We start from the raw sequence: 17,909 nt of genomic DNA on the forward strand, positions 1-17,909 counted from the left end.
AACGTCTCAGTCTTTCACAGCGATATGAAGCAACTAAATCTTCATGCTTGACTAATGTATCAACTTAATCAAACAGATTTTGGCGATAGTGATAAACAATATTTCTAAAGTAACTTGTGAGAATGGTGGTTTCTATCCTCCTTTCCCTGTTTGCCTTTTATTTTATTCAAAGTGTAACACAGTCAATCACTCAATCTATCAGTTTAACTGTGTGCAAATACACCATCTACAGTGTATTTAGGGTTGCTGCATATGTCCAAATTCAAATAAACTATGTTCTAACCTGATGATAAACCTGCTGCACAATGTTATTGTGTATTGCATATTATTCTATTTTACATATTGGGCAATGGATACAAATTATGGGCTGTACCTCACTGTGGGTGCCAATGGTAACACCAGACATAACATTAAAAAAAGACAGTAAGGTTATTACTATCACTTATGAGCACACTGCTCACACCCTGCTCTTCAGAGAAATAGCTTGTGATGTGTAAATGCTTCTGAGATTAGAACCACTGACCTGAGGTTACTTCCAGGAATGGGCCTCTGTCCAACCCATTGGTGAGCTCAAACAGTACTCAGCAGAGGACAGATCCTGTTGTAGGCTACACGTGTATGCACACATGCGTACATGTATTTGTTTTTATGCACATGTTTCAGACTGTGTATGTGGTTGAATTTTCGTTACATGTTCCTCCAAAGAAAACTGAAGATGCAGTAAACTTCTGAATTATGGTATGTTCCTGTGCTCTGATGAGGCTTGCTGTCGGTTCCATAACACTCTCGTCTTGTAGTTATCATCAGGCAAGCTTCACTTGTTCTGAATGGGGGTTGGAATTGCTCAAATTAGCCTCATGGATGAACCCCTCCCTTCACAAAGACATGATATGTGTAAGACATTGTAAGTGCATTAGTCTAATCCCTCCTATCTGGCTCACAGCACTGTAAGAATTTCAGTGACACACACATGCACTGAAGAGCAGAGTGGAAGATGGAACAGGACACATTAGTATTTTGACTTAAAATGAAAGCATTGCCAAACTTCTTTTAATTTGGAGGACATGTTGCAGACAATGTCAAGCTACGGCATGCGTGTGTGGATGTTTTGCTTGCTTTATACAGGTAAACTTTGGATATAATATAAATGTTGTAATCTGAGATTAATAATACTTTCAATGGTTGATCTTAAAGCCAGTAGTTGTGTCAAAAGGGTAATAATAAATAGATAAAAATTTTCATGATAGTTGTCATATTTGGAAATAGAGTCTGAGGTGCTCATGGCATAATGCACAAGTAATAATACACAAGTTAGCAGTCACTTCATATTCTCAAGATCATTAGGTACATTTTCTTCTTTAGATTCAAGCATCTTGAGTGAGTTAGTCATGTTAGTTAGTTAGTTAGTTATGTTAGTTATGTTTTTCATTTATTTTCACTTGTGCTTGTTTGTCAGGTTTCCTTTGTAAATTCATATATATTATAAACTTACATTGTATCACAATTATCTTTCCAGGCACTTTGTCCAGTGAGGTCATCAATGATTGTGAACAGCAGCCATGCCAAAATGGTGGTGTATGTGAAAGCCACAACGGAGGATTCAGATGCCTTTGCTCCCAAAAGAGCCAAAATGGGCAATTATATGGTGGAAAGACTTGTGCAATCCCACTTTCAGGCTGTGACAATAACCAGTGTGACCTTGGAGGAATATGCTCTCCTCTACTTGTAAATGATCAGCACACCTACACGTGCCTCTGCTTTGCAGGCTTCACAGGCTCAAGATGTGAGACCCCTACAGACTTCTCCTTTGAGTCCAGGGGCTACATGTACATAGAGACACAACTTCAGGACCCAGAGGCTCCTCTCCATGTTACATTCAGCTTCAAGACAGACAGAGCAGTTGGTACCCTCCTGCAGCGCAGAGTGGACAACCTACTTCTTAGCATCGAGCTGCTGAATGGACATCTCCGCCTCTGCAGACTGAGAGGTGAAGGTTCCAGCACACTGGTTCAAGAGCTCCCTGACTATTTGACCAATAACAAGTGGCACACAGTAGAAGCATCACTTGGCAGCATGGTCAGTTTCATCCGGTTGCTCTGCACCGAAGGAAACTGCACCAGAGATTCCAGCACTGAGATCCAGCTGCTTAACCGAGCCTCTGCCCTCCCTGAGCCCGAAACAGTTCGTCAGTCCCTATTCATTGGAGCAATCGGGGGGAGCTGGGGTTTGGACGGAGCAGACGTTGAAACAGGCTACCCTCCTGCTTTTCTCGGCTGCTTCAGAGATGTGTTTGTCAACTCACATCTGGTGTTGCCTCTTGTAATGGCAGAAGATTCAGTTGTCCAAGCAAATATCACTGTGGGATGCAGCGACAAAGACAAGTGCGACACGAGCCCATGTCAGAACCGGGGGCGCTGCGTGAGACAGGGCTGGCAGAGCTACATATGTGAGTGCCACAGACCATATGAGGGAAACAACTGTGCAGAGGGTAAGAGCCACACACATCTCTGTGAGCTATCTAAAATTTAAATTAAATAATACATTTCAAATCAAGATACTTCAATTTTCACAATTTTTGCTTTCATTTTCAACTAAGAAAACGTGACAAGCACACAAAAATCAAAAAACAGTACTACACAGAAACAAAGTTCAGGTGGCGCATTCGCCATTGATCCCAGCATGTTCCCCTTGACAAATAGCATTGCTGTTGGAAAAATTACAGGAAGCTGTGCTTTGAGAAGTGAGAACAGGCACAGGTCAAATGAAGTTCAGCCTCATTTCAGAATGGCAAGCTATAAAAAGTTAGTTGACTTTTAAGAAGCTTAGAGAGCCAGTGGAAATAGCGCAGAGTTCAGCCACGCAGTCATGCAATTAGGAGGCATTCAGCAACACCTGGGCCAAGGATTTAAAAAACGTGAGTTTTAGGAGCTGACCTGGAATGCCTTTATTGACCCACGTGACCCTGAAGCCTTTTCACAGGTTGGCATCTTTAGCAGCTTCTGATGTTTGATTAAAAAGAGCCCTCATCTCACAAAAATATGATGCGTTGGTACCACTTAAAGAAATTGGGTCCTTTGACACTTTAGGAAATATACTTTTTCACTTTTGGGTGTATGGTTAGATGACAAAAGATCAATATACCGCCATTAATAATCACAGGCAGCAGTCAGTTATCTTCGATGAACAGGCTGGAAACAGGGCTGAAACAGGGCTGGTATTTAAGATCGCTCATCACTGCACTAAACGCCATTGTTCAAAATCATTCTAAACCGATTTCCTTTTGTCACTGAGAAGCTTATGTACCAGACCATTTTTGGCTGTAAGCAGTTGCCTTGTTGAAGCAATCCTTCCTCAGGTTCACATCTGGAAAGCTTGCTAAGACTTTAAATTCCTCGAGATAGTCAAATTTGATTGCCTCTCAACGCAGAGAAGCAGCAGAAGCCAAGAGATAGCCAACATGTTCCCTCTGAAATGGTCAGTTGTTGTTTGCACAGATTAAATACATGTGCTATAACCTGCTCACGAGTTCATTCCGTTCCTGGTGGGCAGATTTTACTTTTAACCTTTCCAGCCTGTATGCTAAATTGAGCTTAGCAGGCCGATTAGTAGACACATGACATATGAGGGGTATAAATCATTGCATCAAATTCTGATTAAGTTAAATAAGTGTATTTGCACACTGTCAATTTATTCTGTTAACATCTACATATGATCAAGTTTAGTTTCATTTAAAAACTTCTCTCTCGATGTTCTATGCCCCTACACAGAATATATCACTGCAAGGTTTGGAAACAAGGGTGTGGAGAGCTACGCTATCTTCTCACTGGATGATGACCCAGGTGATACCATGACAATATCCATGTTCATTCGCACCAGACAGTCCCACGGCCTGCTCCTCATCCTAGCCAACAGCACCAGCCAGTACCTTCGCCTGTGGCTGGAAGAAGGCAGGGTCAAAGTTCAAGTTCACAACTTCGAGACCCTTGTTGGTCGGGGTGTTGTCAGTGATGGCCATTTCCATCTAGTGACTGTGAAGCTGGAAGCCATGGCCGCCCGCTTGCTCCAGTCAGCTCAAGACCAGGGCTCGATGCCCATCAGACACATCCGAGCGCATCCTGGCGATCTGGTCTTCATTGGAGGGCTACCAGATCTAAGGGCATCTGCATCATTTGGAGGCTACTTTAAGGGCTGCATCCAGGATCTGAGGATCAACAGCAAACGGCTGCAGTTCTATCCCATCGCAACTTCAGTGGTATCGCACAAACTGGAGCAGCTTCTCAATGTTTCCAAAGGCTGCAGCAGTGACGATGCCTGTGCTGTGCGTCAACACCATCATGTTCACTGACTTAACTCACATGAGTCAGACATTTTCACTCATTATTTGCACCTGAACTCACAGGGGGTATTGTTTGATTGACATTAACAGTTTTCTCTTGTTTAGGTCAACCCCTGTCTCAACGGGGGTGTGTGTTACTCCATGTGGGATAACTTCATCTGTAACTGCCCCCCCAACACTGCAGGGCAGCGCTGCGAGGAGGTTAAATGGTGTGAGCTGTCTCCCTGCCCGTCCAGTGCTATTTGTCAACCCCGCGCTCAGGGCTTTGACTGTAAGCATCCTGAAACCAGGGACTGTTTTTGCATTATTCCTGTTTCAGAAAGAACAAATGTATGGCTAAAGAATGTTCATATAATTTCTAAAACTGGCCAAGGAAGAGGCTTTATCCTATAAATATTATATTGTGTACAGTTTAATGACCTATAAAAAGGTTGCCAAGAAAAAAGCTCCACAACTAATTAGCATGCCTTCATTTTATCTGCCTATTTCTGAGCTGGTCCACTGGAGGGACTACATGCACACTGCAGTCCCTTCAGTAGATATAAAGATCCCCTCACTGGGGGCCATCACTGCTGCAGGCACTGATTAATTACAGTGCGACTGATTAGAGAGTGGAACAGAGTTGAGGCAAGGATCCAACATAGGATTCCTCTAAGACACGGTAATCCCTGGTCAGATTAGGTCTGTTGCCACATGCCTGTGGACACTTCTGATGACAAGCCTTCCTGGCGATGTCACATGTTCACAAAGAGAAAAGGAGGAAGGCAGCTGATCCAGAGTGGCAGCCAGAGCAAGCTATTCCAGCAGGTCGCATTGTTTGTATTTAGCACACAGTCTGTTCTGTCTGTTGTGCAGTTTACACCACAAGCAGCAGACCAAAAATTAGCTACAGTTTAAAGACCCTGAAAATCTATATGGTTTACATTTCTATCAAATGTTTAGGGCATTTTCAAAAAAAGTCATTTAACCGAGTCACTTTTTCATCAGAAGTGGCCAGGGTTTGACTGAGACAACAATGCTGATTAAACCTTAACTTTAGTTCTCTACCCCCGAATATGTTTTGCCCTTGTTGAGTGTTTTAACCACCTGGCTTAACTGAAGTCAGTGTTTTACTTTAGCTGTGATTGGGTGAAACTGTGATTTGTAAACAGGTTTCCAGACAGAGTCATGTTATGCAATTACAGCAGGAACGGTGGGTACTTGGGAAACGATGAGAAATTACAAAAATAAAAAAATAAATTCTACACTAAATGCCAATATTTCACACCATTTCATGAAGGTTCTTCCGTTTCTTCCGTTCAGGTTTGTCTAATGTGACATTTCGAGTTGAAGGCAGCGTATTGCGCTACCAGAGCAATGGAAAGATTAGACGCAACCTCAGCAGTGTATTCCTCAGCCTCCGCACAAGGCAGTCCACTGCGACGTTGCTGCATGCACAAAAAGACTCAGACTACCTCACCATCTTCCTCCAGAACTCACATGTGGTCATGGAGGTCCAGGCTGGGAATGACAAGGATTCCCTCAAGATGACAGTTGAAAGCCAGGGTCCAATCAGTGACGGAGAGTGGCATACTGTGGAGCTCAGTATGGTGAATGAGACATTTCCAACCTCCAGGTGGATTATGGCTGTGGATGGAAACAACCAAGAGCCTAGCAAATCAGCTGCAGGGGACCTGAACTTCCTGAGGGAGGGAGCAGAAATTCTCCTGGGGGGAGTTAGCCAGGATGCTGGAAGGAAGCTGTCTGGCTGTCTGGGTTCAGTGGAGATTGGAGGCCTTCTCCTCCCTTTTCACTTGGACATGGACCTGAACCTCCTGAGACCTCAGGAAGAGCAGTTTGTTAGAATGAATGACAACTCAGCACTGCAATTCGGCTGCTGGGGAACCAGCGTGTGTGCACCAAACCCTTGTCAGAACCGGGGCGTGTGCGAGGACCTTTTTGACCTGCATCGCTGCTCGTGTCCCTCAGAGTGGACTGGGCCGCTGTGTCAAGATTCAGCAGACACGTGCGCCTCCAGCCCCTGCATCCACGGCAACTGCACCGACCTACCTGGAGGGTTCAAGTGTGTGTGTGAGCTGGGGCACCGGGGTGAACAGTGTGAGGTAGAGGTCGATATGTGTGAAAACAACAATTGCAGCAACGAGGCCACGTGCCTCAAAGGCTTCCAGAGCTATACCTGCCTCTGCCCTCAAAATCTGACAGGCCAATACTGCGAGTGAGTTTGCACTTCACTTCATCAATATCTTACCAACACAGACATTTAAGTTGCACACACAATACCTTAACAAGCACTTATTTTTACTAATTGTGTCTCTTACAGTGAGAAAATTCCTGAACTCCCATGGTACATTGAGATAAATCCGTAAGTGCATCTTCACTAAACAATAAGCACATTCCAATTATCAGCTCAGTTAGTGCCAAACTGAGGGGAATTGACATTTCTTTCTTGTGTTTCCTTTCTTTTGTATATGTAGACTTCCTCAGCTGCCTGTATCTACATGCATGGGTACAAGATGGAAATACAATTGCTTTAATGGAGGGAACTGCTCCAAAGCAGACAATGCCTGTTACTGTCTGCCTGGTTTCACGGGACAGTGGTAGGACATGTATAATAATATTTTATCCTCTTTACACTGAGGGTCAGGATCTAAGGGGGCCACTTGAGATCTAACTCTTATGAGTAATGTAAGGTCCTGTTGGAATAGAAAAAACAGAAAGAAATAAAGGCACAAAAAAAATTGTTCAGGTTTGTAGATTGAAGTTTCCTTCTGTTTAATTGCACATTTAAGTGTCTTTCGGCTTGTTTCTATCAATTGAGCTATCGATAACTTGTTGGGTTTGTCTCACTTCACTATTTGAGTCTCCGTGTAGACAGAGTAAGGAGCTGCTTTTAGACCATCACCAAACTGCAAAGACAGACAACGTTTAATATCACCAACTAGTTACAGCTAGCTGGTGATCATAAAGGAGTAGTTCACAGAAGGAAACATTTCCCTCGGGAGTTGGAAGAGTCAAAAACCAGAGTTGAAAAGGGATCATTAGTCAGGTGAACAGAACACGTCTTTGCTTAGTGTCTGCTAGATGTGCAAATGAGCCAGTTTGCTAACAAATTTGCAAATAGGGTGATAATGCTATTAGCAGGTTTCTGCTGCCCCAATGTGGCCCAAAAACAAATGACGGATCTAAAGTAGCCATTTTTTGCACATGGTTTATTATATCATGTTTTTTATTGTTTTGGTCCATAACACGCTCCTTATTCCTCCTTCCAGGTGTGAAAAGGATGTGGATGAGTGTGCATCAAACCCGTGTATGAACGGAGGCTTCTGCGTCAACTACGTGAATAGTTTCGAGTGTGTGTGTGACATGAATTACTCAGGGATACACTGCCAAAGAGATGTCAGTGACTTCTATTTGTATCTTTTCTTGGGCCTGTGGCAGAATGTCTTCCAGTTGGTGTCCTACCTTGTGATCCGCCTTGATGATGAGCCAGAAATTGAGTGGGGGTTCCACGTCAATGATTAGGGCCCCACTTCGTCTATTATATCCAAATGTGACAGTTGGTCGAGAGAGCACTAATTTAGGTAAATGTCATGTAATCATGTACTGTGTCATCATACATTTGGACACAGCACTAAAGCCTGTCTATTATTTTTTATACAAAAGAGAGGAGAGAAACAGCATGTATGTATGTGCAATTAGCTCAATGAGAAAATGTATCAACAGTTTAAGTAGTCTTTTGTAGCCTCTTGTGAGTTCATTACATCAAACTTGCTGCCTCTTAGAGTTCACTGGACGATAGTCACAGGAACCGTGAGGCTACACTTTTTTTTTTTCCCCTGAGGGACATGTTGCTGCTTTTAACATTAAGTTAAAACTGTGAGTTTTTCTCATCTCAGCTCCAAAAACAGATATCACAAGGAGAGCTCATAAGGCCAGAAGAAAAAGGGAATTGTTGCAATAAATATACATTGTGTGAAAATGTATTCCATTATATCTTGTGTACTGAAAAGGTCTGTAATTGAAATGTGTCTGTTGTGAACAGATTTGTTGATGACTGCTACCTATTGTAGCATGTTTATTAGGGTACATTGATGCATTTCATCTGGTTCTCATACTGAAAATCACACATTAGTTTTTCTGTGCCTTAAAATTTCCACTTTTTCTCAGTTTTTCCTAGTTTACTGTATATTTTGAGACTCTCCAGGGACACAGTCACATACAATTACAACCTACTGGGATAATAAAATTACCATCTATACCTAAGATGTTGTGCATTTATATGTCTATATCTACCGAAATAAATGAACCAAGAACATTGTGCATGCACTATACAGCACCTGATGTGAAAGATGAAAAATAAATTCTACTTTTTGAAACACACGCATCGTTTATTGAAAACTCATTATCACAGTTCTATTACACGACAAACAAAATTAAAGAACTGGACACCGATTCCACCTCAACAACTTTCAAAAAAGTCAAATACAAAACAAAATACACCTACTTCCTACTCACCAAGGGATGTAAATTATCAATTACTGCAACTCAACAAGGCAAGATTAGACTTTGAAAAAGTGCAAGTAATGTGTACATATACTATAATACAAACACGTACCACGACAGATTAGCTCCATTTCCCACACAGGCACGCGGTTAGATAAGGCTCTGTTGGTGCACTGCTGATATGTTAACTCCAAGAACAAGATGTTTTCTCCTATTAAATCACATGTCTGATTAAATACTCATCATACAAATACAATTCAATAAATAGCAATTGTACCACGGTTATGGTTTAGCATGAACAATGCACCAAATACAAAAAAGATTCTCTCCTGCTGGGGTCATCGGTGTGACTTCACAGTACTTAAAGACTGTGAAGGTGTGACACAGAGTGCACAGAGAGCATGGGCTGCTGAGCACATATAATGAGGAATACCTACATACATACAAGCTAAAGATGCTCGTCAGCTCTCCTCATGGAGCTTACAGTCACAGAGCTCTTTATAGATCCTCTTGCGTATCTTTGGTATATCCTCCTGTGAAAACTGAAAAGGTTTTGCAAGTGCAAGGCATCTACAATACTGAAAAAGAGAGGAAACAAATTAAATATGTTATGATGCCAAAAAAGGGCTGATTGCATTGATGACTGCATTTAATACTAAGCAGGTAGAACAGGTTACCTCCAACACAAAAACTCCACAGTCATTTTCATTACTCTGTTGGGGGATTTTCTGTGTAGGACAGCAGAGAAGACAAGACATGATGTAGTTGAGTTTGCATCTAGGTAAGTTTTCAGCAGGTGGCGCCTCCAACCTGTACTGGGCCTCTTAAAACTGGCTCTCATTATCTCAGAATAAAACATCAACATCCACATACCTCATCAAATGACACTGCCCAACCGTTCTCAAAATCTGTGTGCTGCTTTTCCTTTGCTTCTGTCATCAAGTATTTCAGGATGTTCTATATTTTTTTTTTAAACATGAAGAAAATATAAAATATGAAGTAGCTGAAACATGTGTGTGTGTGCATGTTATTAGAGTAGCAAAAAAGCACATTAATTTGTTATTACCCTTGCAACTTTCTGGAGGGCATTCCCTTGAGAGTCATAAAGACAGATCTTCTTTTTGACGAGGTCAGCAGTCACAAGACACCAATGAACTTCCAGGTGGATGGGCACCAGCAGCAGACTCTTAGAGAATAAATCCACCTGTGAAAAAGAGATGCAGTTAAAACGACTCACTCTCTGTCTTTGCTCTTTCTTAGTGTCAATCTTACATTCATCTTATGATAAGTTGATGATGAAGACTTAAAAGTTAATTTATTCTTTCATTTCTCTCCCTAAAGCCTTTCCTAAGTTCAAGCAAACATAAAAACATTCCAAACTAATAACATTTTCACAACAGGTCCATCTTAGACAGACCTGTTTTGTCCATCTCTTCACGCCATCATATCCTTTAGTCATAAGCTGCCGGTGGAAAAAGCTGTTAAGGAAGTGGACCTGGCAGTGGACAGGAGACAGAAGGAGACAAAGTGCTAGAATAAAACAAAAAGATCAAGTCTGTACATGATCAGAAAACATGTTTCCTCAAATCCTATTTAAGATAGTTTATGACACACAAAGCCAGAAAAGCCCAACTATCATTGTTTTACATGTCTTTAAATATAAGTTGGATGAGAGTTCAAGTTCAACAGATTAACTAAAATAACGCAACAACATTTTCAGAAAAGCATTGCACGGCAATGTAATGGTCCCCTCCTTGAGACATCAGTTATCTGATCTAACTTTCAGTCAGCAAATAAACCTATTTCCCAAAAATGTTGAAATGCGGCCATTTAAGCTTCTTAAACTATTGACATATCAAATGATTACCTTGTGACTGGAAGATTCCACAATCAGTTCTCCATACATGTTCATGATCTAAAGCAGGAACAAAAATATTTACATGACGGTGTGGCTGCTCCCAGGTAAAATAAAAGTAAATACAACCCCTAAAGCAAGTACACATTTGGTGGGGCTTCTTCTGCCCCACCAGAGGATATCAAGCACGATTCAATCATCACAGAAAGAGGTCATCGATAATTTAAGGCCTGAAAAACATTCAAGTTTCTGAAACTCAGAAATTGTCGCTTCTTTTTTTTTTTTTTTTTTTTTTTTTTTTTTTTACACGCCCATTTAGAGCTGACCTTTGGTCTTGGTTTATTGTCTTTTTTGTTTTTAAGCCTAAATTAGTAGGCATCCTATCACTGCTCTAACATTAATGTGGAGTACAGCAAAGCAGCCACTAGTCCACGGAGGAAATGTGTCTGGAGGCTTTCTAATAGCTCACTAAAAACCAGGACATGTGGGGTGAAACGTGCAGTGACACTGTAGGCGTCTCAGTATTTCTGCCTTTCTGCCTCTCTAAAACTCATCAAGTAGTCAAAAGGGGATTTGAATAGTGCTGTCATGTCAAAAAGGTATTGAAAAGGTAACTAAAAGGATAAGGCAAAAAAAAAAAATTATGGCAGAAAGAAGAGTTGGCCTGTCTACCATGGTAAAGGAAAATTAATTAAACTGGATTCAGTCTCTGTCCAGACTGAATCTAAAATCAATTTAATTTACTGCTGAAACTCAAGCATTCAAAATTCAATTATAACCTGATCATTAAGCCAGTTCTGATCTGCGAGTGTCAACAAATCGTCCAGTGTCAATGTGTGTTTCTTGTAGACCACCTGGAAGGAGGGAACAGGTTTCTGGACAAACGTAGTTCTATATTTGTCAACCTCTGAGAAGATGACATTTTTCCTGCAGAGTTAAGAAAACATAACAAATGGTGAAGCATTAAAGCAAAGTTTTTTCTCCTCTGACAGCACATAAGCTTGAAAACATTACCAACTAACCAAGAACAAGTTTTAATCATGACAATCAGGATTCAGCACAAATCAAGATTTGACAAAGATTTACCTGTCACTGAAATCACTGTTGAACGTCCTCTTCAGGTGTCTCAACACATCGCTCTGTTGTAGAGGGATGAAACTTCCATATATTCTGTAAAAGCCATCAAGGAACTCTAGAGAAAAGACATGGTAATATTGTCACCTGAAATGGCTCTGAAAACCAGAAAATATCAAACCAGTGTGGGAATGGGAGAAGTTAAAAAACATCTACCGTGGATGTCCTTAGTCAGCGTTTTAAGGTTAACATCAGCTTGATAAGACTTTTTACTTTTCAGTCTTGGATCAGTGTCTCGGACTGGAGCCGGGCCCTGCCCTGGAGCGACGGGAAGGAGTTGACCTGCTGGGCAGTCGACCCCAGAGGTTTGGGGAGATATCATTGTCCTCTGTGCCTTAAAGGGGCAAATCCTACAATTTGCCACGCTGCCTTCTGCGCTCAGCGCGGGTTTGACAGTACAAGAGCATTTTGAAGATTCTGCATTTTCACAAAACTTCCTTGAGGTTTCTGTTCTTTGAGAGAGAGCCGATTGCATGGCGGGAGCTGCAGCAATGTTAGTGTTTATTACCTGCTTGTGTAAGGAGCCAGGGGCAATGACAGTCTCCGACAGACTGACAGATTCACGTGGCCTCTGCAAGCAATCCTGTCCTCTAAATGTGGCTTTTGACACTTCAGCGTCACACCCAAACGAAGACACAACAGCTGTAGTTCTGGCTTGCAGATTTCCAGAGCTTGTTGTGGGGTGCGTATGGACTTTCCTCTTATTTTTCTGAGATTGTTCCTTTAAATTGAGACAGGAGTCGGATCCGGAGCTTGTCTTGCACATTCTCTTCTTATTTCGGAATATTCCAAAATGATACTTTTCTCTTCGCTTCCTCCACATCCAAAGTTGCAATTTAAAATACCAGCGTCTCTTGGCGCGCCTGGAAAGATGAGAAACTCCCTTGACTGAAGACATGAACCCCTTCTTCCTCTGAAAGAACTTTGCTCTGCTGCAGTAGCCCTGCGTTCGGTGCATCTGGGGGAGACTGGTGGAGGGTCACATAAGAACATGGAGTTGTGGGTATCCTAACGGCAGCAGGAAGGGGTAGCTATGACTCAGAAAACTCAAATCTAACAGCGCCAAATCTTCATTTTATTTTGTCTTTGTGCAAGGCAGCTACTCATTCTCCAGGCCATGGTGAACTGTCTTTACTCACTGTTTTCGGTGTAACTTTCCCTCGATAGTCCAATTAGCTGACTTTGTACTTTATTGTGCTGAGGGCAAGTCATGTGCTGCATCTGCAACAATACAGAACGTACGTGTTGTTGCCCTCTGCTGAATTACATTTATTTGGCAGCTGCTGGAAACCAAGACATACAATACTGTGTTAGTTTTAGGTGCTCAGGATGTTCTGATTGGACCTAGCTCCACTAAATCCACGGGATGGCTGTGGCGCGTTATCCGAAATGCTGGAACAACATACCTGCCAAGAAGCTGGGAACTGTGCAGGAGTATCAATAGGAACAGGTGCTTCTCTGAAAGCAAAGGATGGTCACAGAAACAGTCCTGCTGATCTGACTTCAGGAATAAGTTACCAAACTGTGACTAAAACCTGGGTTGTTGCAGCCAGAGAGGGCCCACGGCTTTCGCCTGCATGGCTTGGCGTCTTCACGGCACGTGTGTCCAACCAAAGCCTCCCGGGCCAAACAGGCTAACACAACAACCGGGAGGAGGCACACACAGCTCGGCGCTCCGGCATTCTCCGCCTCAGCGAAGCCTTGCAGCGGAGCCGGCTCCCGTCTGGTGGAGGCCGTCCATGTGAGCCTGCAGCTGATATCACTGAATCCTTTATGGTCGGCCCGGTGTTTGGTTTCTCTTGCAGAGAAGCAGCACCATCAGCATGTACACAGCCCCGTCGCACGTGAAACACGTCACCCGAGCGACGGCCTATCGGATTTTACAAAGAGCGACGCGTCGGTTCAGCAGCAACAGGAACAGTAATAACAAGAGCAGCGTTAATAATGATGAGAAAGGGGATATCAGAGAGGATATCAAGCACGATTCAATCATCACAGAAAGAGGTCATCGATAATTTAAGGCCTGAAAAACGTTTCTGAAACTCAGAAATTGTCGCTTCTTTTTTTTTTTTTTTTTTTTTTTACACGCCCATTTAGAGCTGACCTTTGGTCTTGGTTTATTGTCTTTTTTGTTTTTAAGCCTAAATTAGTAGGCATCCTATCACTGCTCTAACATTAATGTGGAGTACAGCAAAGCAGCCACTAGTCCACGGAGGAAATGTGTCTGGAGGCTTTCTAATAGCTCACTAAAAACCAGGACATGTGGGGTGAAACGTGCAGTGACACTGTAGGCGTCTCAGTATTTCTGCCTTTCTGCCTCTCTAAAACTCATCAACTAGTCAAAAGGGGATTTGAATAGTGCTAACATGTCAAAAAGGTATTGAAAAGGTAACTAAAAGGATAAGGCAAAAAAATAAAAAATAAATTATGGCACAAGGGTCCTATGTGTTTATGTGTTTGTTTAATCGCTGACATCTGTATGAGAAGCTTACTTGCAATCCACTCATTATTGTCGCTGTCTTTAGCCTGGTCATGACCTTAAATGACATTGTTCTATTGTGCAGAGGGTCTAAAAAAGAGCAAATATGTGGGCGGAAGTAATGTCCCTCAACTGCACCCCCCTGTTGGCAAACATCCTTTCTGGAGAACTGTTATTGAGCAAGGCATTGGACCCCTGCTGAGTGGGGCCCTGCTCTTTGGATGACGAGTCTCATTGACCTCTGTGGATTGCGACAGCTCGTTACCCAATATGTGTGTTTGAACTTGGGTATCTTCACAAGTTTGTTTAATATTTAATTCAGGCAACATTCCCACCAAATCTAGGGACAGCTACAAAATTAAATGTTTCCAAAAGTCTCATCATAAGAAAACAATACATTTTTACTGATTTAAGATGTAATCCTAGACTTTGTAAAATTGTTTTCACAGCATCTTGACAGAGAATAAAACCAACATGTGACGCAGTCAGAACGGATGATCACCGTGTTTGACTTGGCTCCGTTTCCTGTTTAAAGTACAAGATATATACGCCATGGGCTGCATCGGCTCTTCCACTCCTTCACATCTGCTACACCGCTCTGATACCTCTTGCGTCTTTGACAGAAATGAAGGCTCTGGGCATCACGGTTGTTCTGGGACTACTGGTGGGGGTATGGGCTCAGATCAACGTGCAAAGGCCTATGTGTGACTCCCCTGAGGCGGAGGAGGCTGCTCTGGTGGCTCAGGATTATCTCAATGCCCAGCATAAGCATGGCTACAAGTATGCACTCAACAGGATTGAGGACATTAAGATCGTCACCATGGTAAGTGAGGAGTTGTGGGCCTAAAGAAAATCACTTTTCCTCATCTCCATGTGGTGAGCTGTCTGAGCATTTAAAAGAATTACATTGTTTATTTGTACTTGTCCTTAGCCTGATGGAAACAGCACATTTGTCCTGGAAATTGACTTGCTGGAGACAGACTGTCATGTGTTGGACCCAACACCAGTTGCCAACTGCACAGTCAGACCAAAAATATTAACGGTGAGACTGCTTCCCATTACCACACAGAAGCTATCATTACCACACTGTCATCATTCAACCAGATTGAATGATGACAGTAATTCTAGGATATAAGATAATGAGAATAGAAGAGAAGATTTTGGATGGATTCTTTGTCGCCAATCAGGCGGTGGAGGGAGACTGTGATGTGGTGCTGAAGAGGGTTGGCGGAGTTCTGACTGTCACCGCATTCAAGTGTAAAACAGAAGGTAAAACTTAACAATCACACACTCAGCCAAATAACAACATACAGAATATTGTGTCAAACATACCTGGATCTATCTTTCTGTTGTTTTTGTTTGTTTTGTTTTTTTTGTGTGTAGAATCGAGAGAGGACATATGTGTGGGCTGTTTTAACCTCCTACCCCTAAATGACACTGCTGCATTGGAGTTTGTCAATGCCTCACTGATAACCTTAAATAACATCACTGCGAACGTATCTTACACTCTTCTGGAGGTTGGAAGGGTGTCATCCCAGGTGCGCTGGGAGCATTATGTGTTCAGGATTACAAGAATTTTACAAACTTTAGAAAAAATAGTCAGCGATACTTCTCTTGTTTCAGGTTGTGTCTGGTGGGCCACAATATTCAGCAGAATTTGTCATAGTTGAGGCTAATTGCACTGACAGCGTCTGCCTGCCTCTGAGTGACCCCCTGGCTGTGAGTACATGAACCCTATTTACCAAAAAAAAAAAGAAGGGTTCGGGGTGGGGTAATTTTCTGAATAACTACATACTTTTTAGCCCCCTCAAAATAAATCATAAGGAACAAAAACATGGAATAATTTTTTTTCTCTACCAGGAACGTGGATTTTGTACTGCCTTGGGTCTTCACTCTCAGCCAACAGTGGCCTGCAAGATGTTTAACATTCTGGTAAAAGTTTCCTCATAAATGAATAGGACTTTCTTTTTTTCCATTTCTTAGAAATTATTTTTTTCTAAGCCACTGTTGGTGTAAATTATTTTTCAGATGCCTGTTGTAGATGCCAACAATACTGCAGTACCTGCCTTGCCACCAGCAGTCCACGTGCATACAGGCAGCCTGAGACACCATAAACTGACTTCTCTCCATGACCCTTATCTGGTGGGCTTTCTATCTGCAGAATCAGCAGAGTCTGCTGAAGTTGTGCCTGTTGTCCCCGCAGTGGTCGATGCTGCTGCTGCAGAGCCCGCTCCAGCTGCTGATCCCGCTCCAGCTGCTGATCCCGCTCCAGCTGCTGATTCGGGATCAGCATCAGATTCCTCAACTTCTCGGGAGCTCCCCATATCAGTGTTCAAGAGAGACGTACCTGCTACACTTGACCTTACAGTAGCTCAAACAGGCCCTGTTCTTCTTGCACCAGTATGTCCAGGAAGGGTTAGATTCTTCAAGTGAACAGGATCCACAGACTGTCTATATTTGCCTCCTTCAGATACACTGGTGCTAGCATAAATTTAATTGATACATGAACTTGTGTTGTAGATACGCTAGTGTTCTTAAATTAGGAATTTATTGTTTGAAATGATCTCTTGAAATGTCTGTAAAATTGATGATAAAATTTTGCATTTATTGGTGATGAATAAACATCCCAAAGGCCAAGTTTTGTATTCTTACTTAACATGACTTGAAACAGTCAGGGAAGGGCTGAGAGTCTGTTTCAGATTTTATGACTGCTGTATGCAAAACTTTCAACTGTAACGCAATTATTCATACCATCTTTAAGGCCAACAGTGTCCATGGTGAATGAACTTCCTGTGAACCCATTCACATCTCTGATACAGCCACAGAAATACATGTCCTGCACAGCAAAGGCAGCTCAATATTTCAAACATTACCCAAATGTTTACAGGCTGACGTTTGTTTGCTTTGACATGTCCAAACTAGAAAGAGTTATCAGGTCATTTACAGATTTCATTCCAGCTCAGACAGGACAATCCAAGCTTGACAGAAGAATTCAATGTACAGTAGAGATGGAGGGTTATAGGAATGTGCACCTTTAATTATCTGATCAGCATAAGCTGATATGAGGCAAAACCTGAAAGACTGCAATATAAAGGATGCATCCTTTGGATTGTGCCATGTACATGACCAACTGTTCTCTTGGCTTTTGTATGCTGTATGATTTCAGTTATCCAACATATGGAAGTATATTTACTATTAAAGCTTCCAACTGCATTGATGTTTACTTAGTTTTTTGGAAGATGCAACTCAATGTTATATTTAAATTTAGTCTACAGATAAACTAGCATTAATAAGCCATGGTTTGGGGCTTTAGGGTCATGCTTTTAATGGCAATCAAAATTCACTATAATGCAACTACACATTTTAAGAGAACAGTTGTACTTTCCTGATTTGGATTGGCCTTTGAAAGATAGCCACTTTTTACTGTTGTGCTGACCAGGAAGTTTAGAGAGGTATTGTGAGAAATGTCAGCAATTGCAGACTCAAGACAATTTGCTATTCAAGAGAAAAACAGCAAGAGACAGGTACATTAGTTGCAAAAATCTGAAATTTTTACAATTTATGGTTAGTCACTGTGGCCACTGATGATGAATGGTAAATCC

The 17,909-nt window shown here is 42.1% G+C and overlaps 3 protein-coding genes across 5 annotated transcripts; 2 read left to right on the forward strand and 1 right to left on the reverse strand.

The window, feature by feature from the left end:
- The first annotated feature begins 349 nt into the window (after positions 1-349).
- LOC115057566 (protein crumbs homolog 1-like) lies at positions 350-7,858 on the forward strand. Its single transcript, XM_029524720.1, has 8 exons — positions 350-392; positions 1,517-2,488; positions 3,768-4,318; positions 4,442-4,607; positions 5,639-6,551; positions 6,657-6,698; positions 6,811-6,933; positions 7,606-7,858. The coding sequence occupies exons 1-8, from the start codon at positions 350-352 to the stop codon at positions 7,856-7,858; spliced, it is 3,063 nt and encodes a 1,020-aa protein (XP_029380580.1).
- Positions 7,859-8,709: 851 nt separating this feature from the next.
- Positions 8,710-13,657, reverse strand: LOC115057871 (sentrin-specific protease 5-like). Of its 3 annotated transcripts, none has more exons than XM_029525101.1 (10): positions 13,235-13,657; positions 11,985-13,049; positions 11,781-11,886; positions 11,474-11,621; positions 10,707-10,754; positions 10,257-10,334; positions 9,906-10,043; positions 9,713-9,796; positions 9,517-9,567; positions 8,710-9,417 (listed from the first exon to the last, which is right to left on the reverse strand). In XM_029525101.1, the coding sequence occupies exons 2-10, from the start codon at positions 12,784-12,786 to the stop codon at positions 9,301-9,303; spliced, it is 1,572 nt and encodes a 523-aa protein (XP_029380961.1). In that variant the 5' UTR covers positions 12,787-13,049; positions 13,235-13,657; the 3' UTR covers positions 8,710-9,300. The 3 variants fall into 3 exon arrangements, with proteins under 3 accessions (XP_029380961.1, XP_029380960.1, XP_029380959.1); XM_029525100.1 differs by having other exon boundaries at positions 11,985-13,108; XM_029525099.1 differs by having other exon boundaries at positions 11,985-13,657.
- A 1,275-nt stretch (positions 13,658-14,932) lies between these two features.
- Positions 14,933-16,740, forward strand: ahsg2 (alpha-2-HS-glycoprotein 2). The gene is made up of 7 exons (XM_029525511.1): positions 14,933-15,130; positions 15,239-15,349; positions 15,495-15,576; positions 15,691-15,845; positions 15,931-16,026; positions 16,168-16,239; positions 16,336-16,740. The coding sequence occupies exons 1-7, from the start codon at positions 14,933-14,935 to the stop codon at positions 16,738-16,740; spliced, it is 1,119 nt and encodes a 372-aa protein (XP_029381371.1).
- The last annotated feature ends 1,169 nt before the right edge of the window (positions 16,741-17,909 follow it).

This window comes from Echeneis naucrates, chromosome 17 (genome assembly GCF_900963305.1).
Source record: "Echeneis naucrates chromosome 17, fEcheNa1.1, whole genome shotgun sequence".
In the NCBI taxonomy this organism is placed as follows: Eukaryota; Metazoa; Chordata; class Actinopteri; order Carangiformes; family Echeneidae; genus Echeneis; species Echeneis naucrates.